Genomic DNA, 27,799 nt, shown 5'->3' on the forward strand with positions numbered 1-27,799 from the left:
TTCCTAGGATGGGAAGCATCACTACCAACCCTGGCTGTTGGTGCAGAGCCACAGGAGAAAGACAATCCCCACTTTAAAGCACCCCAGGTATCCTCATCTCCATCTTCACGATCCCTCCCCAGCCACTGATGCCTCAGCAGCTCAGACAGCGCCCATCCTCTTTCTGGAAAACAGGACTTCTATTCCCACTTCTCTAACCATAAAAAGAAGGGGGTAGAGGCAGTTTCTTTTGTGTCAAAGGGGACAAGCTCTTTCTACTCCCTCTCCACACATGCTCTGCTGACCCCTGCCACCTGCACAGTAGAGCTCCCTCCACTCCGAGAAGCCCTCCAGGCACCCACATGCTCTCTGCTGGCTGGGCTAATGACCAGGAACAGGCTGCTCCAAATCATCAGCCTCCCACGCACATGTACGCTGCTCCCTTGAAGCCGTAAGTTCCCATCACACAAGGCATCCTTGTGTATCGAGACCAAATGCATCCCAGCCTCCCCTGCCCCACTTTCAGTCCAAGAAAGAAGATAAGTGCTGCTCTTACCTGGTAATGAATAATCCAGAATCCACGTGGGAGAGGACAGCACATGCAAAAAAAACAGAGCAAGAACAGTCGGTCAGACCAGAGTAAACCCTGCCCACAGATTCAATAAGAAAAGCTGCTCTGCTCCGCTCCACTCCTCCCCGGGCAGCGCAGGATGGTTCTGTGGCCACGGAGAAAAGCTCGCTGGATGCGGAGCAAGGGCAGGGTCACCGTGCTCAGCCAGCCCCCAGGTGTCGTTCCTCCCCACCCTGCACGAGAGGTTTCCCCATTTCCCAACTCCCCCTCACCCCTAGAAGCCAACCGCTCAGCAGCCCTGCAAAGCATCACCCCACACCCATCCCGACTCGGAGTGGATCAAAGCCCGTGAAGGGAGCTACTCTGACCTCTGCAGATCTCCAGGGACTCCAGCGGAAGGCAGATAAGCCTTATCAGTGGCACAGAGGACAGTGGAGTCCCTGGCTCCTACCACGTCACTAACAAGTGGCTCATGGAGTTGCTTAGAAGATGGGTGGTGCTGAGGGGCATTGATAGGAATGGTTGGACTCAATGATCCAGTGGGTCCTTTCCAATCTAGTGATTCTATGAACCCCTGCAGCACCCCAAGTCCCAGGGGCAGCAGCCTATCCACGCCTCCTCTTCTTTTCTACAACAAAAAGTTAACTGATAAGGGGAAAGCAGACAGATAAAGAGGGAGAAGAGCACTTGTCCTTCCCAGGAAGGGGGGATGGCTGAGCAGCGCTTGAGCCAACCCACCGAGGTAGGAGGTACCCACTAAAATCCACACAAAGAATGAGTTTGGTGGCAAGGAAGAGGCACAGTGGTGTGAACACAGTTAGTGCGGCACGAAACAGGTCACACACCTTAAGGGAAAAGGATCCATTGGTTAAAGAAACATCCAAGTGGCATCTCTCAGGATGGAGGGGGTATTGCAAAGGTACAGCCCAGGACATGGAGCAGTCAAAGGATGCACGCACAGTGAAGATGGGGAGGAGGAAGAAAGCAGCAGCCAAGTTTATTTCTCTTCTGGCAACACCTCTCCTGCTAGATTTCCACAAAGCCTCAGAGCTCTGCAGTGCAGCAGCCAGGATATTACACGGGATCTTGGAACAGAGGAAAGACGGCAGCGAGCAAGCAGACCCTCCTGTCCTGGAGGTCCCAGGTCCATCTGTCTCACATCACCACGTGCACCAGACACACAGGTCATACAGCAAATGCTTGCAAAGGACCTTCAGTGGCTGCTGCTGGCAAACCCATTAACAAACACCTCTTCCTCTACAACCTCCCTACCACATCTGTTCAGTGCAACACAGGCTCCTCTTCTACCACAAGGGATGTACCTGAAATTCTCTGTGATGGGAACACACAACTACTACACATCCTCTTCTGCAGCCCCCTCTGAAGGCTGGGATCAGGCAGGCAAAGCTCAAACTTCAGAGAGCCAGTGAATCACAACCAGCTGGAAGAGCTGAGAGCAAGAAACTACTGCTGGCGCACGCTGCGTCAGTCTCATTTCTTAATGGCAGGTTTTAATCTCCTAATGGGGCTGCAGCAACTCTCCCAGCACAGGGACAGCAGCTGAAGTCACCTGGATGGCTTGGAAAAAGCTGAGCAAGCAGCCAGGGCTGGAAAAGCCCCAACCTCTCCAGAAGCGCGCAGGATGACCCAGTCCCCTCACTCACCCTGCCCTGGACACAAAAGGGGACACTACTCTCCCCTACTGCCTAAGCAGGGGACAAACCATGGGACCAGGAAGACTTTGCCTGAGGAGACCTAAGGATGTCAGTCACAACATCCCAGAATGGTTGGGGTTGGAAGGGAATTCTGGAGCTCATCCAGTCCAACACCCCTGCTAAAAGCGTGGTCATCTCCAGCAGCTGCACAGGAGCGTCCAGGAAGGTTTGGATCTCTCCAGAGAAGGAGACTCCACACCTCCCTGGGCAGCCTGGACCGGCGCTCCCTCACCCACACAGGAAAGAAGTTTTTCCATGTGCCCGTTGCCCCTTGTTCTGTCACCAGGCACCACCAAAATGCATGTTAGAGGAGCTCCAAGATGCCCTTGAGACCAGCACAGGGGACAGTACAGCCTCAGAGAGCAGGTACAAACCACTTGGAAGGGGTGTGGGAGCAGCAGGCCAGGGGAAAGCGGAGTCACATACCCCTAGCACATACCCTGGCTCCTGTCGCAAGGGAGCGGGCATCTCTCCCAAAGCCGTAAGGCCAAAAGGGCAGCGAGAGCCCAGCAGAGCCAGGGAACAGCAGCAAACAGCTGCTGCCAATGCTCCAGCCAGCAAGGGTTGCCAAGGCTGCTGGGCTCTGTATATGCAGCAACAACCTTTGAAGTCAGGGCAGAGGAATGTGCCCTGCTCCTCTCGGCCAAGGCAAGGCAGGGAAGACCATGCTGCTGCAGCCACCTCTCCAGCCCAGGACTCTCCCCACGAACGCAGAAGCAAGGGTTCATGCTCCATCATGCCTTTAATCAGTGAGCCACTGCAGCCCACGAGGGGTGAGCTGTGACCATAAAGCATCTTGTGTTCTTAGCACTTATTTCCCAGGAGTTGAGTGGCTGGAAGACAGAGGACAACGCCTGCCAGCTTGGCTGGGTCACACTGTTTACCCCAGGACACCAGGCAAGCCCCACGATTTATCGGAGAGCACAGGGATAGGTCAAGGAGGAATGGTTTTAAGCTAAAATAATGGGATATTGAGATGAGATCTTAGGAAGAAATGCTCTCTTGCGAGGGTAGGGAAGCACTGGCCCAGGTTGCTCAGAGCAGCAGCTGCCCCATCCCTGGAGGGGTTCAAGGCCAGGCTGGATGGTGTCCCTGCCAATCGCAGGGGGTGGAACTGGATGGGCTTTGAGGTCCCTTCCAACCCAAACCTTTCTTCATTCTATGAGGATTCTCCCACCTTTAAGCTGCTCTGACAGCCCCTCCTCTGGGGAGACGCAGCCCCCTGCCCACATCCTTTATTGATGGAGGCCACAGGCTCCTTCCAAACAAATTCTAACAGATTTTGGATGTTGATTGCCATGTAGGCAGTTTTCTGCCTGTAAACAATTATTCCTGTGTTTTGACACCCCCGTAGCGTGGTCAGACCATCTGTCTGAACTGCAAGGCTGTTAACTGGTGTTAAACTGCCATTAGCTGCAGATGCAAAGCTAGATTAGTTTGAAACAACCACCAAACCCTGAAAAAAACACATACACAATTTAAGATACGGCAGAAACGAACCAGCAGAGCCAATTATCTGTCCGCTATGGGTGTTAAACACCATGTAAGACCCCACAGCCTCACCACGCAGCTTGCACAGCCCACGCTTTGACTTTGACCATCCTGTTGATCAAAACTCCCACACCGCGAAGCCAATCAGTTCCCATCCCTGTTGGGAGCAGCATCCAGCATGACCCCCACGTCTCCCCTGTCATACACAAGCGCGATTCCTCTCACAGGTCAGCGTTATAGTGGCCGGTTTCCAACCTAGCCCCGGGGCAAAGAATTTAACACGTTAAGATGTAAGACGTGCAAGATTTGCCGTGAAGGGAAAGCCTTTAATCTGAGGCTTCAAGCAAGTGCCAGCTCCTTTCAAGTCTATCCTCGTACCCACTGCTGGAGGACCGGCTGTCGCCAAGGAGGAGCGTGGCAGCAAGGGGAGAGCTCAAAGGACAGGGCAGGGAAGATTCCCAGCTCCACCAGCTGCTGGAGGGCTGCTGGTCAAACTGGCTGGAGTCAGGAGGGCATAGATTTCGGCACTGGTGAGACCGCTCCTCGAATCCTGGGGTCAGTTCTGGGCCCCTCACCACAAGAAGGATGTTGAGGCTCTGGAGCGAGTCCAGAGAAGAGCAACGAAGCTGGTGAGGGGGCTGGAGAACAAGACGAGCGGCTGAGAGAGCTGGGGGTGTTTAGCCTGGAGAAGAGGAGGCTGAGGGGAGACCTCATCGCTCTCTCCAACTGCCTGAAAGGAGGTTGTGGAGAGGAGGGAGCTGGGCTCTTCTCCCAAGGGACAGGGGACAGGATGAGAGGGAATGGCCTCAAGCTCCACCAGGGGAGGGTCAGGCTGGACATTAGGGAAAAATTTTTCACAGAAAGGGTCATTGGGCCCTGGCAGAGGCTGCCCAGGGAGGGGGTTGAATCCCCTTCCCTGGAGATGTTTAAGGGACGGGTGGACAAGGTGCTGAGGGGCATGGTTTATAGTTTGATAGGAATGGTTGGACTCGATGATCCAGTGGGTCTCTTCCAACCTGGTTATTCTATGATTTCATCCCACAAAAAGGGGCACCGGAGCTGCTGGGAAGAGGAACTCCCTCTGACAAGCTGATGTTCACCACACAAACCTCCGACCCTGCCAGGCTGTATCCAAGACCCCTCCTGCAGCACGGCTGAGCCGTGCACCTCTCCTGTTCACAGACAGGAACAGTGTGAGTCCCACTAACACTGTGCAAATCCTCAGTGCCCTTCCACAGTTGTGTCCTGCCTCCTCCTTCATGCATGGTCCCAGCAGGGAGCTCCCAAACCTCCCCTTCCTGCACCTGGAGCCCAGGGACAAGTGGGATCTCCTGCATAAAAGCCCCAGTAGCCTAATCCCTCATCACTATTCCCCTTCCTCACACTTCATCAGGCCAGAGGTGGCTGGATCCACAGCCCCAGGAGCCCTCTGCACAGATAAACCCATCGTGGTGCAGAAAGCATCCGTCCTCTACAGCAAGTCTCTGCGTGCGCAGGGTCGGGGCAGACCTCTGCGGTGAGGGAGGCAAAGCTCCTACTGGAAAGCAGAGCAAAAGGCACAGAATACGTGTGAAGGAGCCAGCCGGCCACCAGACTCCACTAAGGAAACAGAAGCCCTGGAGTAGTATTTTCTCTTATCGTGGCAGACGTGATGGCCAGAGGGTCCCTAGGGGCTGGAAGCTCACTGGTCGGGTTCACAGGGCAAAGGCTCCAACCCACACTGCTGCTTCCCTTCATTCTCTGGCAGAAAGACACCGACCCGCTCGGGGGACGGATTTCTGGGGGCAGCACAAAGAGTTCCCACGCTTTGGCTGGGAGAAAGGGCTGCGATGTCCAGCATCTCGCTTTAGGGAAGAAGAAAGCACTTATCGCACTCCTCTTTCTGCAGACGCAGCACGACCGAGCACACAGCTGCTGGCAGCTCCCTTTGGGTGTGTGACAGCCCAGCATTCCCAGCACCAAGCGTGATGCTCCTGGAGAACAAGTCCAGGCTCTGCAGGAGTGCAGTTCTAGAACTGTACTCCTGAGCAGAGGCTGCTTCCAGCTTTTATAAGGCTACACATCACCATCCACGCACCTTCAAGTCACAGCCAGCTTCTCCCACCAGTCCTGCCCCTCTCCCTTCTGGCTCCATGGCATTTAAATCCAGATGCCTCCAGTAGAGTTGCCAAAAGAATCGCTCGCAGCCTCAAGGGAGCCAGGCTGCACCTCCACAAGACCATGGCAGAGTCTAGAAGAGTCCCTTAGGCAAAGAAAGTGCAAGTCCTGCTGGCTAGGAGCCTAACAGAACTGTCTGGAAGAAATTATCAGTCTAGAAAAACAATTCCAGCCTGGGTTTCTTTAGATTCCCTCCTGCTTCAGTGCCTGGGAACTGGGTCCCAGCCAGCAGCTCCGAGTTCAGCAGGCAAGGGTTCTCATGAGCCAGAAGAGCATGAAGCAGATCAGCTGGTGTCAGCAGGAAGCTCCGGATGAAGCCAGAGTTTAGGATATGGGCCCCTAGCTTGAATCCAAAGCAGAGATGCTCCAGGTGTTCAAGGCCAGGCTGGATGGGGCTTAGAGCAACCTGATCCAGTAGGAGGTGTCCCGGCCCACAGCAGGTGGTTGGAACTGGAGGGGCTTTGAGGTCCTTTTAAACCCAAACCATTCTATGATTCCATGATCCCAAGCGATGCCCGGGCACCTGCAGCTCTCAATCCTCTGCCCCACTGGGCTCTGTATGCAGTCAGACATCAGGACGTGTGATTTGTTTTGGGGGCCGAGAGTTTCTCAGGGGATTCCAAGGGCTCTCCTTTCACTGGTTTGTTCACATCACATCCCTTTGATAGAGGACCTAAACCCAGACAACCTTTTTTCTATTGACTGGAGCCGCTTCTGGAGGCAGAAGCTTCTCTCTCCCATCTCTAGGTTTGAAGCCTTGCCCAGGACTCTCTCAGTACCTCTAAGGCTGGTCTGGGTTATTGCTCAAGATCCCTCAGCACGTGTAGAAGCGAAGCAGGCACTTGCTCCAACGCAGGCTCTTGCTCTGCCATCCAGCAGCGCTGCCGCTGGGCTCAACCAGCTGCGTATTTCCCCAAATAAGTGGGTGGGAAAATCCAGCCTTTGATGTTCCACTGAGTGGCTCCAAAACAAAGATGGACTAGAGCAGATAAAAACACCAAACAAACTTCACAACGGGATATATCCGGTAGATAAAGTGGGAAAGAATTTCATTTCCATGGAAGGCAAACTGCATGAGGTCCATGCAATAACCAAAAGACAGTTGTTTTCCACTCGCAGACTGGGTGGCACAGGCTGCTCAAAACCTGTGTTAAGGCTCCAGGAAAAGCCATCCCAACATAGCTGCTCGCCGCAGGTAGCGGTTCTGGGCAAGGCAGCTTCCCCACAGCCTTATCTCACCCTGCGCAGAGAGCAAGAGCCGTTCCCAGGTAGCTGCAAGCTGGATGTCATCCAGCTCATCATTCCACCATCAGCACGACAGGCAGCAGAAACAAGTAAGCAGGTTGAAAAAGGCAACCTGAAAAGCAGCAGCAATGGATTTCAGTCCTGGGAACCAGAATTAAACGAGCACAGACCAAAAGAGCTGCTCATTCTAGAGGAACAGCATGAGAGAGGGAAGATCAGCTGCTTTCAAGTATGTAAGCAACTTCTAAGCAGAAAAGGGACAAGATTGTTCTCTGAATCAGGGCAGAGAGAGCTGGGGGTGTTTAGCCTGAAGAAGAAGAGGCTGAGGGGAGACCTCATTGCTCTCTCCAACTACCTGAAAGGAGGTTGTGGAGAGGAGGGAGCTGGGCTCTTCTCCCAAGGGACAGGGGACAGGACAAGAGGGAATAGCCTCAAGCTCCACCAGGGGAGGTTCAGGCTGAACATTAGGAAAAAATTTTTCATGGAAAGGGTCATTGGTCCCTGGCAGAGGCTGCCCAGGGAGGGGGTTGAGTCCCCTTCCCTGGAGGGGTTTAAGGGCCGGGTGGACAAGGTGCTGAGGGACATGGGTTAGTGATTGATGGGAATGGTTGGACTCGATGATCCGGTGGGTCTCTTCCAACCTGCTGATTCTATGATTCTATTCTATGATTCTATGCTCTGTGCAAGCTGCCATACCAGAAAGCCACTTTCTATCATATTTCTGTCGCCGTTTTCCCACCTTCAATGATCTTTATAACCAGAGCAATAAGAAACTCAACAAGCTTGGCTCCATCCTCCAGCAGCCCAGACCACTACAGCCTCCCAGGCAGCACAGCGAAGAGAGGAAGGTGCTTGCATCAACCCCGTGCTCCAGCCAGGCATTTCCAGGGCTGGCAGGGCAGCTTCACAACGCTGCTTTTCTTCCCAGACGCACGGCTGCCCCCTCCCTGCTTCCTCTCACCATCCTTTTCCCCCCCCCAGAGAGAGCCCCAGATCTCAATAGCGACACAGATGAGCCCAGCACATGGGGCTCTGCTGCAGGCAGGGAGGGGAGAAAGGAATAATGAGCGACAAGCCTCATTTGCAGTCTGGCAGTGCCACCTAAGCCATAACCACAGCCCCCCTGCCACCACCTCTATGCAACAAGGAGAACACGTAAATCTGGCAGCCAAAGGAAGCTTTTACAAAGCTGAAAGACAGGCTGTCAAGGCTCCACGGTGCTTTGTGCAAGGCACTGCTGGCCCTGCCACCGTGGGCTCAGGGCTCTGCTCAGCTGAGATACAAGAGAGGGACCAGCTGGTGCGGCACAAGCCTGTGAACACCAGGAATCGTGCATCCCTCCACCCCGTGTGTCTGTTATTTACTGCTCCTGCTCATCTGTCAAGAAAAGGTTGCGCACAGCCTAGACGCCACTGTTTTACGGAACACCGTGTCCTCTGGTGCTGCATCTGGCCTCGCAAGATGCACCAGGGAGCTCAGGTTTGCTGCCTGTTCAGTATAATGCAACGGTTCTCATGAATGTTATGAGACAGCAGCCTCCACTACCCAAAGCAGCAGGACTTTGACCACTAGCACCCCTCTCATCCCAGTTTTCCACTTACACGTCAAGCTCAGCACCTAGGAATAAATCATAGAATCATGGAATAGTTTGGGTTGGAAAGGATTTTAAAGCCCTCTGGTTCCACCTCCCCGCAGCCAACAAGCAGGAGACCTGGCCATGTAGAGGGGAATTCTGCATAAGAAGCACCTCTAGGAGCACAGGATGCTCCTTCAGCATCCTCCAAGAAAATTATCTCCAGCCATGCTATTCCACCAAGCAAAACAGGGCTTGTTCTGCAAGCTAAATATATGCCTCGGTCCCTCGGGGTTACTGACAAACTCTGGCAACAAGGACTGCAGGAACCCTGATAATATTGTAGGATTTACCCAGCCCTCTAAGAATAACTGCACTGCCTATGAGAACATGGCAGGAATTAGCTCCCTCCTGCCCACTACAGCCCTGGTACCATGCAGCTAAGCCAGGAACCTGCTGTTCTGGGGCAGGCACTGGAAGAACATGAGTTTGCAGATGTTTTAGCATTGCCTCAAATGGAAAATTGGGGTTTTTTTCCTGTGGATTAGAAGTTTCACCCTCAGTTTCCTGCAGAGAACAGTGCAGCGCTGTGCCTGGCGCAGTCCCACCCGGGTGCGAGTGGAAAATAACCAGCAGGGCTCTCCATAAAGAGATTAAAACCTTTCTACGCGAACAACAACCAATGAGGGAGGAAAGGGGACCTCTGCAAGAAGCATGAGCACGCAGGACATCATGCTTCAACTCTTCAGGCACGAGCTGCTAGCTAAGCCAGCAGCTGCTTTTCCTTGCTGGAGCTCCACAGGCACTCTGCATCCCCAACTCTCCACCCCACCGCCTCCCACACCTCCTGTGGAAGGAGAGGAACAGCTCACAACCTCCAAACAAGTCCACACAAGAAGCCCCCAGCAAGCAAGGCAGGGGTGTCAGCTGCTTTCCAGCAGCCTCCCAGCCTACCCACCAGCCCCAGCCTTGCACAAGCTCTTCTTGCCCTGCCTGGCAGAGGTGCTGCCTCCCCAGCCTTCGCCTCTCCCACCCTTTGACAAGCTCCGGCATTGCCCAAATTCTCTCCAAGAGGCGCCAGTGCTGCAGGGAAGCAGCCAGCATCCTTACAAGCTGGTGTCTGCCTCTGCATCCAGAGGCGCTCAGGGGATGCTGCATAGCTGGCATTCCAGGCTGGCAGAGCTGTGCCGCGCGTAATCCACCTGACCAGGGCACAAGCCAGAACAGGTTACGCAAACAGAGCTCAGGGAGAGCAGTCTCGAGCAGGGAAAGGCAGGAAAAAAGGCTGGAGAAGGAGCTGTATCTTTCTACACATTTAGGAGCCCTCAAGCCAAATCCTTCCAATGCTCCAGAGCGCTCTGACCCTTCCAACTCATCACCAGCAAGTCGGTGTGACAGAGATTGTCACAGAATCATAGAATCACCAGGTTGGAAGAGACCCACCGGATCATCGAGTCCAACCATTCCTATCACAGAATCACAGAATCACAGAATAACCAGGTTGGAAGAGACCTACCGGATCACCGAGTCCAACCGTTCCTACCAAACACTAAACCATATCCCTCAGCACCTCGTCCACCCGTGCCTTAAACACCTCCAGGGAAGGTGACTCAACCACCTCCCTGGGCAGCCTGTTCCAGTGCCCAATGACCCTTTCTGTAAAGAATTTTTTCCTAACGTCTAGCCTAAACCTCCCCTGGCGGAGCTTGAAGCCATTCCCTCTTGTCCTGTCCCCTGTCACTTGGGAGAAGAGGCCAGCACCCTCCTCTCTACAATGTCCTTTCAGGTAGTTGTAGAGAGCAATGAGGTCACCCCTCAGCCTCCTCTTCTCCAGGCTAAACAACCCCAGCTCTCTCAGCCGCTCCTCATAAGGCCTGTTCTCCAGCCCTTTCACCAGCTTTGTTGCTCTTCTCTGGACTCTCTCCAGAGCCTCAACATCCTTCTTGTGGTGAGGGGCCCAGAACTGAACACAGTATTCGAGGAGCGGTCTCACCAGTGCCGAGTACAGAGGGAGGATAACCTCCCTGGACCTGCTGGTCACGCCATTTCTGATCCAAGCCAAGATGCCATTGGCCTTCTTGGCCACCTGGGCCACTGCTGGCTTATATTCAGTCGGCTGTCAACCAACACCCCCAGGTCCCTCTCCTCCAGGCAGCTTTCTAGACAGACTTCTCCCAGTCTGTAGCACTGCACAGGGTTGTTGTGCCCCAAGTGCAGGACCCGGCATTTGGCCTTGTTAAACCTCATGCCGTTGGACTCTGCCCAGCGGTCCAGCCTGTTCAGATCCCTTTGCAGAGCCTCCCGACCCTCCAGCAGATCCACACTTCCACCCAGCTTAGTGTCGTCCGCAAACTTGCTCAGGGTGCACTCGATGCCTTCATCCAGATCATTGATGAAGACATTGAACAGGGCTGGACCGAGCACTGAGCCCTGGGGAACCCCACTTGTCACTGGCCTCCAGCTGGATTTCACACCATTTCCCACCACTCTCTGGGCCCGGCCATCCAACCAGTTTTCCACCCAGGAGAGTGTGCGCCTGTCCAGCCCAGAGGCTGACAGTTTCTCAAGCAGAACGCTGTGAGAAACTGTGTCAAAGGCTTTGCTGAAGTCCAGGAAGACCACATCCACAGCCTTTCCCTCATCCAGTAGCCGGGTCACTTTGTCATAGAAGGCAATCAGGTTAGTCTGGCAAGACCTGCCTCTTGTGAACCCATGTTGACTGGGCCTGATCACCCGGTTCTCTTGCATGTGCTTCATGATAGCACTCAAGATCACCTGTTCCATGACTTTCCCTGGCACTGAGGTCAGACTGACAGGCCTGTAGTTCCCTGGGTCCTCCCTGCGGCCCTTTTTGTAGATGGGCACAACATCAGCCAGCCTCCAGCCCAGTGGGACTTCCCCAGTCTTCCAGGACTGTTGGAAGATGATGGAAAGGGGTTTGGCCAGCACATCCGCCAGCTCCTTCAGTACCCTAGGGTGAATCCCGTCCGGCCCCATAGACTTGTGACTGTCCAGTCGGGCTAGCAAGGCTCTGACCACCTCCTCTTGGATCACGGGAGCCTCATTATGCTCCTCTAGCTCCTGGGTTTGTACACAGGCGGAACGACCCTCCTTACGACTAAAGACTGAGGCAAAGAAGGCATTAAGTACCTCAGCCTTTTCCTCATCCCCTGTTACTGTTGTCCCTTCTGTGTCCAATAGGGACTGTATGGTCTCCCTAGTCCGCCTTTTATTATTTATATATTTGTAGAAAGATTTTTTGTTATCTTTCACTGACTTGGCCAATCCAATTTCTAGCTGAGCCTTAGCCCTTCTGATTTTTTCCCTACACAATCTCACTTCCCTCCTGTAGTCCACCCAAGAGGCCTGTCCCTTCTTCCAGAGGCCATAAACATCAAACACATCGAATCATCAAATAACCAGGTATTGTCCTTTCTATGCCCTGCAGAGGGAGGAAGAAGAGATCCCAACTCGTCTTGCCTAAGTTTTCCTGGAGGCAGGAAAGGAGCAGGACTCTTCTTCCAGCATTGCCACCCTCCTCTGGGTGCTGTGACCACAAGGGAGGACACAAGCGCAAAGGGGACTCACTGGGATGATGCTGCATCCCTCTTCCTTCCTTCCAGCCTGCGGCGTGGAGCTGAGCAGGAGACGTAGGCTGGGGATGGGCTACAGAACTAAGCAATTACGCACCCCAAAATCTGCAGGCTGCGGGGCCAGCAATGCAGGGGAGGACAGGCGCAACTGAAACTGGGCTAGAAGGGGACTGGAAAAAGAGAAGCAGCTTCTTAGGCGAGTTTTTGCAGCACAAGGACCTGCCCAGCCTTGCACTGAGGAAGCCACGCACCTGCCCTGCACACGGAGAGCCCAAGCGTGCACACACAGGCAGGCGTGCAGCCTCCTCACAGGCTGGGGCACCCCAAAAGGGAGCACAGCAGGGACTGGGGCTACAGCGCTGAAGCCTGGAGAGCCTGGTTTTGCATCCCCCTCTCTGTGCTTGGGGACAGCAAGCAGGCAGCAGGTGACAGCCACTTCTCCGAGGCTGCAGCTCATCTCCCTCTCCCCAGCCTTACAGTGACTGTGCGGGAGGACAGACTAGAAAAAGAGACCACAGTGGCAGGACCAACAACCCTTCTAGTTCATATCCTTGACAGAAGAGTGTCAGAAACAAGTAAACTCACCTATACCTTACACCTATCTGGAAATTGGCTCCTCAGGGACTTCCTAGTGATAGGACGAGAGGGAATGGCAATAAATTGGAGAGGGGAAGACATAGACTGCACATTAGGAAGAAATTCTTCGCAATGAGGGTGAGGAAGCCCTGGCCCACAGCGGCATTGGCTGCCACATCCCTGGAGATGTTCAAGGTCAGGTTGGATGGGGCTTGGAGCAACCTGATCGATCCAGAGGGAGGCATCCTTGTCCATGGCAGGGGGGAGTGGAACTGGATGGATAGGTTTTAAGGTCCCTTCCAACCCAAACCATTCCATGATTCTGCGATTCCCCAGCCAGAACTGGCTTATCTTACACAACTCATTTCCAGAGAACTGACTGACCCACCCATAATGATTTTGCCCAATCCTGTTCCAGCCATTTATAATTTCTGGCTCTTGCACCATCCATTGGCAATGAATTCCTTAGGTTACGATGTCACCCTGTAAGAGTGGCCTCCTTCCCAGCCTGCTGCCTTGTTCTTCCCGCTTCAGTCTTGAACAGAAGAAAATTCATCTCCTGTACACCCATCTGCATCTCACCCCTTTATGCCGACCCTTCTAACTAGAAGCCTACCCCAAGCTAAAAGGCTCCAGAACTTACACAGGAAGGGCTGCAGGCTGCCTGGTCCTGCTGAGATGATGCACACTGTTTAGGAGATGAGGATGTTACTCTCAAAAGGCTTCAAGCCCCTGCAACGAGCAACCAACGCCAGGATCTTTCGTCTCCCTGCCCAGCACCCTTGCGCCCAGAGCCACCAAAATTGGGACCTGCAGATGCAGCAGAGCAGGTGGCCCAGCTCCAACCCCACGGCTCCCTCCTCCCCTGAACCAGAGCAGCAGGCACAAAGCACCATGCACTTGGTGTCTCCAGGCACAGGGGCAAGAAGCCACACTGAGTAACCAGAGATTTCCTTCTCCCTTCCCAAATTTATGGGGATCCAGAACTGTGGCACCTGAGATGGAGACTTAACCATGCCCCAGAGAGCTGCCAGGGACAAAAGGCAACCCATGGAGAAGGGGTCTCTTCCTTACCAGGGTTACATCACCCACCACCATCACCGTATAGGGACAAGCATCTCAGTGCCATTGTTTGCAGGCAACCTCACTGCCCAGGAATGCAGCAGCTCGTGGGGGCAGGGAGATAGGGCTGGTGGGAAATGCTTCCTGCACAGAAGAGCTGCTCCTCAGCGCATCTATTAAACAAAGCCACAAGTGACCTGGCTACTTATCTGAGGAAACCCAGTCGCCCCTGGAGTAGTGGGCTGCTAGACAAGAGCGGCTCCAGGAACCATCAGAGATCAGAGCACCAGGTCACACCAAGCGTGCACAGATGCAGGAGCTGTATCTGCAAACACCCTGGGTCTGCAGTTTCCCCATACCCCAATCCACCTTTTACCCAACCCACATCCTCAGAGACTTCCAAATACCACACTGATGCTCTGCTGGCTCCAGAGATCATAGAATCATAGCGTAGTTTGGGTTGGAAGGGATCTTAAAGGTCATCTAGCTCCAACCTCCCTGCCATGGACAGGGACACCTCCCACTGGATCAGGGGCTCCAAGTCCCATCCAACCTGGCCTTGAACACCTCCAGGGATGGGGCTGCCACAGCTTCCCTGGGCAACCTGTATGGATGCCTCACCGCTCTCATGGTGAAGAAATTCCTCCTTATGTCTAAATCTGCCCCTCTCCAGTTTATCCCCATTACCCCCAGTCCTATCACCCCAAGCCTTTGTGAACAGTCCCTCCTCAGCTTTCTTGTAGCCCCTTCAGGTACTGGAAGCTGCTCTAAGGTCTCCTTGGAGCCTTCTCTTCTCCAGGCTGAACAACTCCAACTCTCTCAGCCTGTCCTTGGATGGGAGGTGATGCCCTATAAGAACTACTTGAGCTTTGGTTTATGCCTTGCCACTAGTGAGGAAGGCACCCCCCAGGCTTTCATGACCCATTAAAACAGAAGAACAGGTTGTTCCCTGCAGAGAAGCAGGGTGGGGGTGAGGGAGAGGGAGCAGCAGGCTGTGGGGTGGGTATAAGGCTCCCAAAGCCCTGCATCCATCAGCAAAAATAGGGAATTTATGTGAGTCTAGGTCCTTGCGCCCCTCTGTTCTAGGTCTGAGACAAATTTAAGGCAGCAAGTCCACTGAAAGAAGCAGCAACGCTCACCTAGACGGAGCTCAAACAACTCCTCATGACAGAGTTTCCTCGTGCAACTGCCAGGAGCTTCCACTGATCCTAGTTTATCTCTTAGATAAACAGCATCAGTTAAAACAATTTGCTCAGGGATTTTATCACTACATAAACAGACAGCCCAGTGTAACAAGGAAAGCTGAGAGAGAAACTGGCTGTGAGGAGGGGATGGACAAATAAAACAGACACAGAACCTGTTTTCTCAAAGGCTGAATCCCCAGGAGTCCAGTTGTGGCCAAGCTCTCACCAACCCCAAGCCACACGGATGTCTCCCTCATCCCAGTCAAAAGGATTTGCTTGAGTAATCAAGTGAGAAAGAGAATTCAATTCTGACACCATAGTCTTGATTCATCTGTTCATTAGTAAAGTTTTTAGGTACCAACAGAATGAGAAGTGGCAGACAGAGGATCAGCTCAAATAAATCAAAATATCACTGCAGAAGGGATGGAGCCTTGGTACAATCCTGCACCTCCTGTAGGGGAAGAACATTCCATGACAAACACACCACTGAAAATTGTCTCTATTATATAAAACATGACAGTGAAGGAGCCATTCCCTCTGGGAAGTCACTGCCTGGATACTTGCTGGTCCATAACCAGATTGCAGCCTCCCGCAGCAGAGCTCAGAAGGGGTGCACAGCCAGGAGTTACGGGATCAGTCACGAATTCAAAGCCAGGACCTTTCTGGAGAGCGTATGCCCTCTTCTCCCAGGACAGCCAACAAGAAAAAGACAGTGGTGCTGCTTTACGTTGAAGGAGCAAGGACCCAGAGATGAGAGGACCAGCAAGAAGAGACCACCGCAGCCATGCTGGGGAAGGATGCAACCCCTGCCTCCATCCATCAAGCCAGCAGCGCTGGGCACCCCCTGCACCCCTTTCCTGCAGGCAGGCTGCTCCTCCCACACCTCGCTGGGCAGATCAGGGCTTCTCCTGCCAGCCTACCTGGCTGAGCTATGCCTGGAATGCTGCCCCTGGCTGCCTGCCCGGCCGCTGCCCCTCAGCCAAGAGCAGATTAAGGTTTATAGGCAGAAAGGTGCAAGGGGGAGGGCTGGGACTGCAGAAAAAGCAGCATCCAGCCCAGCCCAGGGAAGCACGGAGACACTGGGAAATGGCCTCTGGACAAAGAAACCCTAGGAAAGGGGCCAAAACCATCCTTGTCCACCATCTGCCTCTGCTCGCAGGGGTGCGAGACGCGTCCCTCGCATCACACACGGGCACTGCGCTCCCTTCCCAGAGGTTTTGTGCTCACCTTCCACTGGTATCCATGAGGAGTGACGTGGCCAGCCTGCCCTGACCCTCAGAGGCAGTTCCAGACCCCCCCAGCAGAGCCCAGTGGGCACCACCACAGGCACTGGGGATCTCAGCACCGCGGAGAAGACAGATGAGCCAGCCCACAGTGCTGATAAAAGGAGACCCAGAGCCCCAAAACAACTCTAACCTCCTTATTGCTCCTCTCTTGCCAAAGCTCAGATGATCTTTGCCTTCCATAGGAACCAGGAATCTCACCATTGTTAACAGAACACAGAGCTGGAAACACACCTTACAGGTCCAACTGGCCATTTTCTGTGCCCATGCCCATCCCTGCCAGCTGCTTCCCAGGCAACGTGCAGCAGGAAAGTGTGCTTGGGACTGTCCTGTCTCAGGTAAGGAGCCAGGATCCAGCTTTATGTAGCCAGAGACCTCATCCAGATCACTCACATTTACACCCTGACCACCACCACTTCTTTGGGGCTCATGCTACCTTTGTAATGCAGCCATTTCTGGATTTTACAGAAGTATTTGGAGCCCTGAGCTGACCTAAAGCCCTAGAGCATTGTTTTTTTTCCCAGAAACAGAGTAAGATACGGTGCTTCTTGGCCAAGGACAAGAGCTTCAGAGCCAAGACAATCACAATTTGGCAGCTGAGTTAGAGTTGGCAAGCAATGTATTGGTTGATTTTTCTCTCCCCTGCCCTCCAGTGACTTGTCTTCTGCAGTTTAGGGGTTCAGAAGTACTGCAAGTACTGGAAGGCTTATTGAACCCTTTGGTTACCAAAGCTGAGTACCTGGAAGTTTCTATTCCAGTAGAAGTCAACACGTACACTGGTTGGCTCAAGGCTTTGGCTACAATCTTCCACCTGCAACACAAGGGGCTGGGAAGAATCATAGAATGGTTTGGCTTGGAAGGAACCTTAAATCCCATTCAGTTCCAACCCCCTGCCACGGGCAGGGACACCTCCCACTGGATCAGGGGCTCCAAGCCCCATCCAACCTGGCCTAGAACACCTCCAGGGATGGAGCAGCCACCCCTGCTCTGGGCAACCTGGGCCAGGGATCCCCACCCTTCCAGGAAAACATTTCTTTCCAATATCTCATCTCAATCTCCCCTCAGATTCAGGAAACAAACCTTAACACCTTCTGTGACCAACTGCCTCTTTCGTTTTTCACTCCCCGTGTTGTAGTGGATGTTGGAAAAGAACTGCGCAGTCCCAGAGGATGTCGTGTCATCTTGATGGGCTGTAAGTGCATCTTCTGTCTAATATTAGCCCAGGGTACTCTCACTGTCTTGCAGGGATTCTAATTAGCTTAAGTGAACTGGCTGTGCAGCAGCGTCTTTGACTTGTGGGTGATGCTCAATTAAAACAAGGGGAAGAGAAAAGGCTGAGGGAGCTTTTGCTGATCGCTGTGATTCTAAGTCCATTGCTTCTCTTTGCATATTTAGTCCTCAGTTCTGTGTTTCGGGTGGACAGGGCCAATGTGGACACCAGCTCACAACCCTCCTCAGACACCTAGGAGTGCTTTGGGTTGGAATTGGTCTCAATCAAGCTGGGGAAAGAGGCAAGGGTGGAGGCAAGGAGAATTAATAGAGCTGGGATCTGGTCAAGGCACAGGAGCTCAGAGCTCTTGGTCAGCTCAGGGCCTCGGCTGCAAAGGTGTTCATAGAATCATAGAACGGTTTGGGTTGGAAGGGACCTCAAAAGCCCATCTAGTTCCAACCCACTGGATCAGGGGCTCCAAGCCCCATCCAACCTGGCCTTGAACACCTCCAGGGATGGGGCAGCCACCCCTGCTCTGGGCAACCTGTTCCAGGGCCTCCCTGCTCTTATAGTGAAGAATTTCTTCCTAATGTCTAGCCTAAATATTCCCCCCCTTCAATTTTAAGCCATTGATGTAGGCCATAAACCTACCGACCAACCAGAGAAAGATCACGAGATGATGGGTGGGAGAACACAAGCTTAGAAAGACCAAGAATTCACTTGGGTTTGAGGCAGGATTGGAGAGGGAGCCCAGGCTGTGCCCCTGCACACTCAGCCACGCTCCGTTCAGCTTTCCAGGGTTTAGAATTAACAGAACCTGATGTGGCTGCTGGACACGGGAAGAGCCAGGGGAGCAAAACTTAGAAGCGGGTAAGAAAATGTGGTTTGAAACCTCACACATTCTTATTCACTTCGTAGCCCGTGCTGCAGCCAGGCTGAAATTAGCCAAATTGGGTATGAATTATTGAAAGCACTAGAGCCCCATTTCCTCTGCTAATCAAAGAAAATTATTCCAGGGAGCTGAAAATACGAGAAGAGCGGCAGTTTTTCAAGGAAGAAAGAAAAAGGCACCGCTAGAATAGCTTTGGTAAGAAGGAAGCGACTTGGAGAGCATCGTTCAGCTCCTCCAGCCCACCAGGGAGAGAAGGTTACGCATCCCAGTCCTGGGGTGCGAGGCCCCTCTGTCCCCACCCTGGCCACACAGCACATCAAAGAGCTCTCCTGCTCCTGGAAGTCATCCCGAAGGAATGCAGGATCTTTGCAGAGTGTTTAATAAGGTAAACAAACCCAAGTCCCACTCCCGGGTGAGGATTAGCGCGGAGCAAGCCCAGGCGGGTGCCGGCAGCTCCAGCAGGAGCCTGGCAGCTCTGACAGGCAGAGCCCCATGGGGGTGACGGGCAACCTCTGGCTTGCCCAGTGCTGCCCATCACCTCACCACAGCTCTGGACAGCCCAAAGGCTGCAGCAGGTCAGCTCAGTCCTCCCTGCCAGCCAGAGCCCAGCTCCCAAGCTTCGTTTGGAAGCCAGATGAGCACTGAGCTGCTTCCCTTGCATCCCTGAAACAGTCTCTGCGGATACCCAGGCTGACCTGCGTGCCCACATGCCACAGCTCTCAGCAAGAAGAGTCCGAGACGAGCAGCGTGAGCCTAGGGCAAAAGGAGAGCATCACCTGCCTCGAGCGGCACGAGCCAGCGATTCGCAGAGATGAGTTCTGCCCCTGCCAGAAAGTCAGAGCCACTCAGTCCTAGGCGGCTGCAAATTGGTTCCAGCATTAAAATAATCTAGATTGATATATGTGACTGTCTGGTTGAATTCTGCAAGCAGCCACGCCTGTACATTTAATTTACACTTCTGGCATATACAGCGTGACAGGGCTGACTGCTCCCTCCCATGCCTGGTGCTGTGCGAAGAGATATGAAAACGAGTGACAAGGAAGGGTTGGACAGAAGCAGTCACAGCACAGCAACACCTTTTGTTAAAGTCGCAGATTTATGGCCTGGTGACACTGTGACCAGAAGCAAGAGTCAGCGTGTAGAGGCTCACGCAGAACAGGCTGCAAAGCCTGGCCTCACAGCTTGCAGCATGAGCACATGAAGTAAAGCGGGTCCAGAAGTAGCACAGGCTCCTGACTTCTCATCCTCTTGGAGAAGGGAGGGATGTAGCTCCCTATTTTACATGCTGGCTGCAGGACAGGGGCAGAGCATCTCAGAGAGGCAGTGAGAAAGAAAAGCTGCAAGCCAGTCCTACCTCATGACAGCTTATCAAGGAACCAAAACCACAGCTCTGCAAAGGCAGGGGATGCAATGAGATAACGGAGATGCCAGAGCCCCAGATCTGCAGGCATTCAGTTTAGGAGATGCTCGGAGGGAAGAGATTCAGAGCCAGGCTTGTCAGCAGGACCAGTGATGCCAGTAGGAAGCATCACTCCACACACATCCACCCCCTGACAGCCCCACATTAGGATCTTCTCTCCTACATGCAGCCCCCAGCCCCTCCAAATGCTTCGCGTGTCCACAGAGGAGCTCCCTGCCGCAACCTCCTGCCTGGGAGCACCACAATACAGCTCTCACCAAGCCCACAGAGCAAGGCTGATGCTGTGCAAGCATCCCACAGCAGGAAGAGCCAAAAGGAGCAGCAGGGACTGATGAGAGTGTGAAATGGAAGTTTCAGGTTAGGTCTCCTATGGAAACTCGTAATATCTTTCCCACTCCACATCCCTTTCCTTCTCCACCCTTCTCTTCTCCCCCACAGCTGTGCAAAAAGGGTGAAACTGGGAGAATGCTGCTTCCCTGTCCATTCCCACCAGCCAGGAGGTGATGTACCAGCCCTGGATTAACCCTGCAGGAGGAGGCACAGAGCCTGCAGCCACAGCTCCCCTCGGCCGCGCAGCAGCCAGCGAGCCACGGACCCCTCTAAGTTGTTAGCAGAGCAAACAGAGGAAAAGCAGAAGCAAAAGCACATGGCCAAGGCCCAGCACTTGTCATAACTGCGTGGCCAGCACCGCCAAGAGATACGGCGTCTGTGCTGCTCCCCAAGAAGCCCGAGCCGATCCCATTGAGTAACGCGGCAGGATGTGCTGGAGTGGGAAGCGGGGCCAAAGGAGCCTTCCCAGACCAGTAGCCTCCCACACCAGATTAAAATTCCGTAGGAATTTGCTAAACAAATCGACTCTTAGCTACTGCCATAAACCCAGGGGACGTTTTGCATTGCAGCCACGCAAGGGAGGGAGGAAACAGACCCTTGTGCTTGGCCCATGCGCACGGCCCCCCACGCTGGTGGTGAGAGCATCTCCTGCAAACGCTGGTCCAAGCATCTCCTGCAAACGCTGGTCCAGTGCTCTGGATGGAACAGGGTGGCTTCTGCGGCATCAGCCGTCGTACCTGGTTCCAGCCACCCCTGCAGCACCAACACCTCACCTGCTGTGCCCACACTGCCCCAGCCCCAGCTGAGGAGGCTGGAAGGGGCCCTACAAGTGCTCAGTGGTGGATTCTCTCCTCTCAGTTTACTATATTTTACAGCTGATGGCTAACTCTCACCCTCCTGAGATGGAGGTGTTGATGCTGTTCTCATTATCTTCAATTCAAAACAGAGCTAAGAAGAGGAGGGAAGTTAAAAAAAATCCTTCTTTACTAAGAAACCCACACACTAACCCTCCTCCAGCCCCCTCCTTCGCTTGTTCTGAAGCGCAATGAAGAGCTAGGGATGAATTAAAAAGAAATCATTGCAGGCATGGAGAAGGGCTGCAGAGAGACCAGAGCATGGGAAGTGCCCACAGCCTAAATCACCTAACACAAACCCGTGCCAGCAATTTCCTTGCTGAGAGGAGCCTACTGTGCATGCCTTACAGTCTCGGGAAGGAGCCTGAAAAGAAAATTTTGCATGGGCTGGTTTACAAGAACAAAACGTCTCAGTTCTATGGAGGCAGAGACCTCAAAAAGAAAGAGAGGCCAGGATAAAAGTGAAGGGGCAGAAGACAAACCAGAACGGACGGTGTATATTTAAAGGGAGATGCTTTCAAAGCAGTCCTGCTCCAAAGATAACCAGAAACCTTCCCAGGGAAGGGCAAAGCAGAGCAGTGGAAGCCTGGGACAGAGGAGCCACCTCAGCCCTGGCTGTTCCCACATCTCAGGTCGATCCCTGCGGATTGGTGTGCACCATGCACTCTCCTCATGCCTTGGCTGCAGCCCACAGTGCCCAGGACCCACAGATGGGCCCCTTAAAAGAAGGCAGGAGGTCTCAAGAAGCATCTTCACCCCCTGCTTTTCTTCCCAGCCCCTGTACAGCTTGCAGGCAGTTGAGCCATTTCACCCTTCCACACCTGCACCCCCAGGCTCCCCCAAAGCAGGGAGAAGCAAGTGGGTGCTGTGAGCACGGGGGATGCTTGCAGAGCCAGGGAGAACCCAGCACAAAAAGGCACACAGGGGAATGCACAACGCGGGAAGAAGAGATCAAAGAAGGAAAGAAAACCCAAGCTATCTCCCTGGGTAAAGTCACAGGAGAATTGAGGCTGCAGGACTGGATGCAGTAATTAATGGGATTGCCACAGAGATGAAAAGTCAGAGGAGAGTTCTGGAGTGGCTCAAATCAGAATTTCAATAAGAGGTAAGCGACGTTTTTAAACATATGGAGCATCTGCAGCACACTGCGGGTTGAACCCAAGCCAGAGGAGCTGGCTTTATCATGGGCATCTAGATGGAAAAAAAAGAGTTTTGAAAGCCTGTAGAGCGGTGCCCCAAGACACAGAATCACAGCGTGATCAGGGTTGGAAGGGGCCTCTGGAGCTCATCCAGTTCAACCCCCCAATAAAGCAGGGTCACCTCCAGCAGCTGCACAGGAGCGTGTCCAGGTGGGGTTGGATCTCTCCAGAGAGGGGGACTCCACACCTCCCTGGCAGCCTGAGCCAGTGGCTCCCTCACCCGCACAGGAAAGAAGTTTTAACTCATGTTCAGGTGGAACTTTCCATTCTCCAAGTCTTCAGTCTTGTTCTCACCGCTGGAATAATTTGCATCAGGGAGGTAGAGGATACGGCCGAGATGGGCAGATCCATCCTTACCAAAAGGCTTAACACCCCCAAACTTGGTTCACGAGCACTATTTTCCACATCACCTGAGAAGTCGAGGTAACTGGCTACAGCACAAAGCAAGAGTTGTTGGACATGCTGCTCTGGGATGAGGGTCTTAAGCCACCAGCAGGACCTTATGTTGTGTGCTTACTGTACCCAACACTACCCAGCCTCACTGTACACATAAATCAATGTACACGGCTTTTCCAGGAGGCTCAAAGTCCACACACATCCCCAAAGCCAGCAAAGCAGCCTCAGCTGGGGCAATAGCACCAGCGTTAATGCTAATCACACCACAAGCAAGGCTCTATTTAAAAGGAGCTCTGGGTTCTCATTAGCCAAGGCCCTAACAAAGGTTTAATCTCAACTTCCTTCCACCCAGACGTCTCAGTGTGGAGTCACCACACAGCCCCTCCCACACCATACACACAAAAAAAATCTTGATTTTCTTCAAGTGTAGCTGCGATCGAAGTGGAACATGACACAAACATGCACAGGGAAAGATCTCTCGGGGATTAGTCAGCCGCTGAACTCCAGAAGAGCGTGCTTGCTGGTGTTGTCAGGGGAGAGCAAAGAGAGGAAAGCACTGCACTTAGCGCTGAGCCTGCCAAGATGTGCCTTGGGAAGCCCCAACACCTGCGCAGTGGCTCCAGCCCTCCTCACGCGGTACCAGGGTTCAAGGCAAATAAAGCAAGACTAATTCTTTCCCCAGGATGCTTCATCCTAATGCCTTGAAGAACAAGATGAAACCCACTCTTTCTACATAATCCCCCACAGATGCACCAGAGCGAACATCCTCCTTCGCCCAGGGACCTGCTGCAAGCCTGGAGGAGACTGAGGGAGGACCTCATCGCAGTTTACAGCTCCCTAACAAGGGAAGGAGGAGCAGAAACTGAGCTCTTCTCTCTGGTGACCCATGACAGGACTTGAGAGAATGGCTGGAAGATGGGCTGGGGAGGGTTAGGTTGGACATTAGGAAAAGGTTCTACCCCCAGAGGGTGGTGGAGCCCTGGAACAGCTCCCTGGGGAAGCAAACACAGCACTGAGCCTGACAATGTTCAAAAAGCATTTGGCAAATGCCCTTAGACACATGGTATGAACGCTGGGGTGTCCTGTGCAGGGACAGGAGTCGGACTCGATGATCCCTGTGGGTCCCTTCCAACTCAGGACATTCTATGATTGTATGAAGCCTGTGTCCCAGCCTTGCACACAAGCCCCAGACCTGCTTCCCTTCTGCTAAACACTGAAAAAACTTCCCTCCAGGCACCCTCACTGCTGAAGCAAGTTTGCAGAGCTCAGCTGAAGCCTCGCATTTTGACTACAGTTGGTCAAATCGTTTTTACTACAATTAAGTGTAATCAAAACAGTTTAACCTGAGCTGTTTCGCAGAGATGCCCTGGTTTGAACTCCCCTCTTAAACAGGAAAGATTTTGATGTCTAGGATTTTTCCAAGCTGGAGCGACAGGAGATGAAGATACTCAAAACATTCATGTTTTTCCACTCAGCTGCCACCATTCTTCCAATTCTTTCTGCAAAAGCACTCAACGTTTTGTTTTTAAACTCAAAGTGCAGCAATGAACAGTGTTCTGGGCAGCTTTGCTTTGAACCCTCCTGTGAAGAACTGATGGGAAACAGGTCCTGGAGCTAAATTCTCACACTTGGAGCTCAGAAATGGTTCCCAGGGTGGCAGAAACAGGTTCTCATGGCTGGTTTTGCATGGCCTTCCAAAAGCCAGCAGAGCAGCTGCAGTGGGCAAGCTGAAAGGGACTTTCACAGACCTCAGAAGACGCCTGAGCTTTGAGGTGCTCAAGGGAAACCAAGGTTTTGGGGGTCAATTTGTTTCACGCACTCTACAGTAAAGGAAGCAAGCAAGTGATCTTCAGAGAACAGCGGAGTTCCACGAAGAATCATCTGCTACTTGGCATCAGGAAAGGTTAATATAGCAGGGAGGAAAGATAAACCCACCTATAATGGACCTAGGACGTGTCTCCAGCTGCAGCAGGTCCCAGCCCAGCCCCAACACAGACCATAACAAGCATTACAGCAACGCAACATGATTTTGAATCTTCCCAAGGGCAAAAACAGGAATGGGTGCCAGTCATCAATTCTACGTCAAATCTATAGTATTAGGAGGAAAACTAGATCTCTCATCATCTCCCAAGGGCTTTAAGGGACAACATCCTTCACCACAAATGTGAACCACCTAGCTCAGCCACCCCAGCTCACATCCAGTGTGTGCAGAATGAGCGTGTGAAGAGCACAGAAAACTGGGTGAAGACAATATTCTTCCAAATGCTTGCTTAGGTTAAACAAAAACTACACATGCTCTTTGTCCTCCCTCCCTCTCCACTAGGTGCAGGGAAGGAGCCAGACTGATGCATTCCAAGTACAATACAGAATGAGAAATATATACATAAGCAAAAAACCTCTAGTGATCCTCTCTCTGACAAAAACCACTCGAGACGCGTGCCTCTTGTGAGCCACTTTGCTGAACCAGCTATCTCCCAGCCTCCCAGACCACGGGTTCGGTCATTTACCTCTGTCAGCATTCACAGCTGGAAAAAGAGGTTATGGCCTCTCCTCTGCATGTCCGAGGGAAAGAGGGAGCCGATCTGCATGTTTATTTGTTGTCTGTGCAGAATTCCTGCATTCCTTCCCTTGTTTACTCATCTGCTCTCCGGACACACTCAAGACTCCAGCAAAGCCCTTTTGGGGCACCACATTCCCCAATGAGTTCAGAGCTCGTGTGCTGGAACCCAGGATAAGTATAAAGGGGGAAGAGAAGCCAGCAAATGGGTTATTACACAAGTGTGTTTTCAAGGTGGTTGGGCAGCAATTAGAAGAATAGAGACGCAGAATCATTTTAAGGTTGGAAAAGACCTCCAAGCTCATCCAGTCCAACCATCAGCCCAACATCACCGTGCCTGCTAAACCACGTCCATGTGGTGCACGCGTTCACCACGAGCACAGCACAACATTACAACCCACTTCATCTGAGCTCTTTTAGGAGCAGACGCAAAGGCTCCGGAGAGATTAAAGTGCAAAGAACACAGCGCTTCACCACAACAACACAGAAGCACAACACATACCTCTCAAAATCACTTAGCTGCGCAGCTTGGTTCTGGTTTAGTTATACCTTGGAGAAGCAAGATTTACCCCCAAGCAAAACTTGGCTGGTTTCGGTGATGCCAACAGGAGTCCCCAAGGCTGACTTAGCAAAGGAGGAGGCTCTGAGACTTGACTACCATGAAGGACAAGCCTTCACCACAGCATTAACCCATTAACTTATTAGCTCTACACCTCCAGGAAAATCTAATGCAGGTGTGAAGAGTCTAAATAAGTGCCAGTCACACTTGTGTTAGGACAGGACTTGCAGTGGGGATGTTCTCAACCCCATCAGACTCATTGCAGAGGGGACTGAGAACCTGCATTGAATCTGGAGCAAGAAAAACATAAAAGAACTTTGCTTGGCTGTACCTCAGGTGCAATCGTTGCCTCTGAGAACAAGGTCAACGACAGGCACTTTCCCTGCGACAAGCGAGTCCACAGAGCAGTATGACTCTACCCTAGACGCACGTAAAACAGCAGAATCGATCTGCCTCATCACCAGCAAGATCATTTGCCAATCAATCATTTACAAGCTAAGAGCACCAGGTGGCCAACGGAGCCAAGGCTTGGCCACGGCTGCATCTCCACACTCAGAGCACCCCGGGGAAAGCCAGGCACCCCCCTTCCAGCCTCACCTTCCACGCAGTGCTCCACCTCCTCCAAGTTGCGCAGCGTTATCCGCATGAGGCTGGAGTTCAGCATCAGCTCGTTGCGGTGCGCTGGCCACATGTACCGTGGGGCAGGGTTGACGAAGAAAATCCGTGTGTCCCCAGTCGAGACTTGGTTGTCGCAGATTAACGGGTCCCCAAAGCCACCGATAACCACCTTGTTCCCACCATCCAAGAGGATCTCGTGAGTAACGATGTCTTTGCCTTTCAGATAACGCCAGACTCTCACCTTGAAGAAAGGGAGAAAGAGCACATGAGACCATTTCACAGCCACAAATGGCACCTTCTGACACAGTTAATTTTTTACCCTGTTGTCACAGGATGCACAGGAACGGTTCAGGCTGGCAAAGGCCTTCCAGCAGAGCTAATTTCAGTCACCATCCCTCTAAAAGCCCAGAACATGTGAACAATGAAGACTAAAGCTCATACTACTCTTTGCTAAAGCTGCACCAACTTTCCTACCCAGGTGCTCCTGGCCCCTTCTCCATTCAGCCTCACGGGGTGCAAAGTGGGATGGGTCTCATGTCACAAGGGGACCCTCCAGAAAGGGAGAGAGACGCTCATCCCTCTGCATGCATCCCTCCCCTGTGTCCAGACCCAGGATCTGCCTCTCCTCCCTTGGCTTTGGCTGGCCCAGAGCCTGCTACCAACTGCACCACCAGCCCAGTCACTGCTGCCGGAGGCTCAAACCAGCCTGATGAAGAGCTCCCCCGCGCCAAGTCCCACCACGAGCTGCCTTGACTCACCTCCCCAGAGGCCCAGAAAACTGAAATGACCTTCTCCTCCCCCTCATCACGAGCTCAGAGTGGGGATCAGCTTCCACACCCCAAGTGCAAACACCCAGCGAGCCCCTGGCAGGAAGGATGCTGGGGCTGGTGGAGGGTGGCAATGCCCCTTTCCTTTGTTCAGGCAAGAACAATGGCTCCAGATAAGCTGCTGCTTCTCAGCAGACACTTGAGGGCCACCAGCAGGCACCACAGCTACCCAGAAACCAGCCTCCCACGTGGCACAGGAGAGCCTGGCAAGGTGGAGAATCCCATGGGACAGCCCAAGCACCCACGCAGGAGGCAGAGGTGGGGTGGGAGAAGGGGTGAGGAGACCTCGAGAGCCTCTGCAGCACAGCTCAACTCAGGCTGGGAAAGCTGCTCAAGCGTTTCTCTGGCAGAAGGAGAAGCCTCTGCTGCGGTTTTGCTTGCGCTGTACACAACCAGTAAGTAAGACAGAGGATGAGCTAAATCCACCTTTTCCTTCTGATGCTGCTTGAACCTTTATGCTCGCAAAAGCCACTTCAGTTGCCACATGACTGGCTACGACAAGAAACGC

The 27,799-nt window shown here is 53.0% G+C and overlaps 1 protein-coding gene across 1 annotated transcript in view; it reads right to left on the bottom strand.

Moving 5' to 3' along the window:
- Positions 1 to 27,799, bottom strand: part of AGRN (agrin) — a 122,054-nt gene that overhangs the window by 86,847 nt on the left and 7,408 nt on the right. The window contains exon 2 of the mRNA XM_069874668.1: positions 26,444 to 26,705. Within this exon, the coding sequence (XP_069730769.1) occupies positions 26,444 to 26,705 (262 nt within the window). The remainder of the gene's footprint in view (positions 1 to 26,443; positions 26,706 to 27,799) is intronic.

The sequence above is a fragment of the Phaenicophaeus curvirostris genome, chromosome 22, assembly GCF_032191515.1.
Source record: "Phaenicophaeus curvirostris isolate KB17595 chromosome 22, BPBGC_Pcur_1.0, whole genome shotgun sequence".
NCBI lineage: Eukaryota > Metazoa > Chordata > Aves > Cuculiformes > Cuculidae > Phaenicophaeus > Phaenicophaeus curvirostris.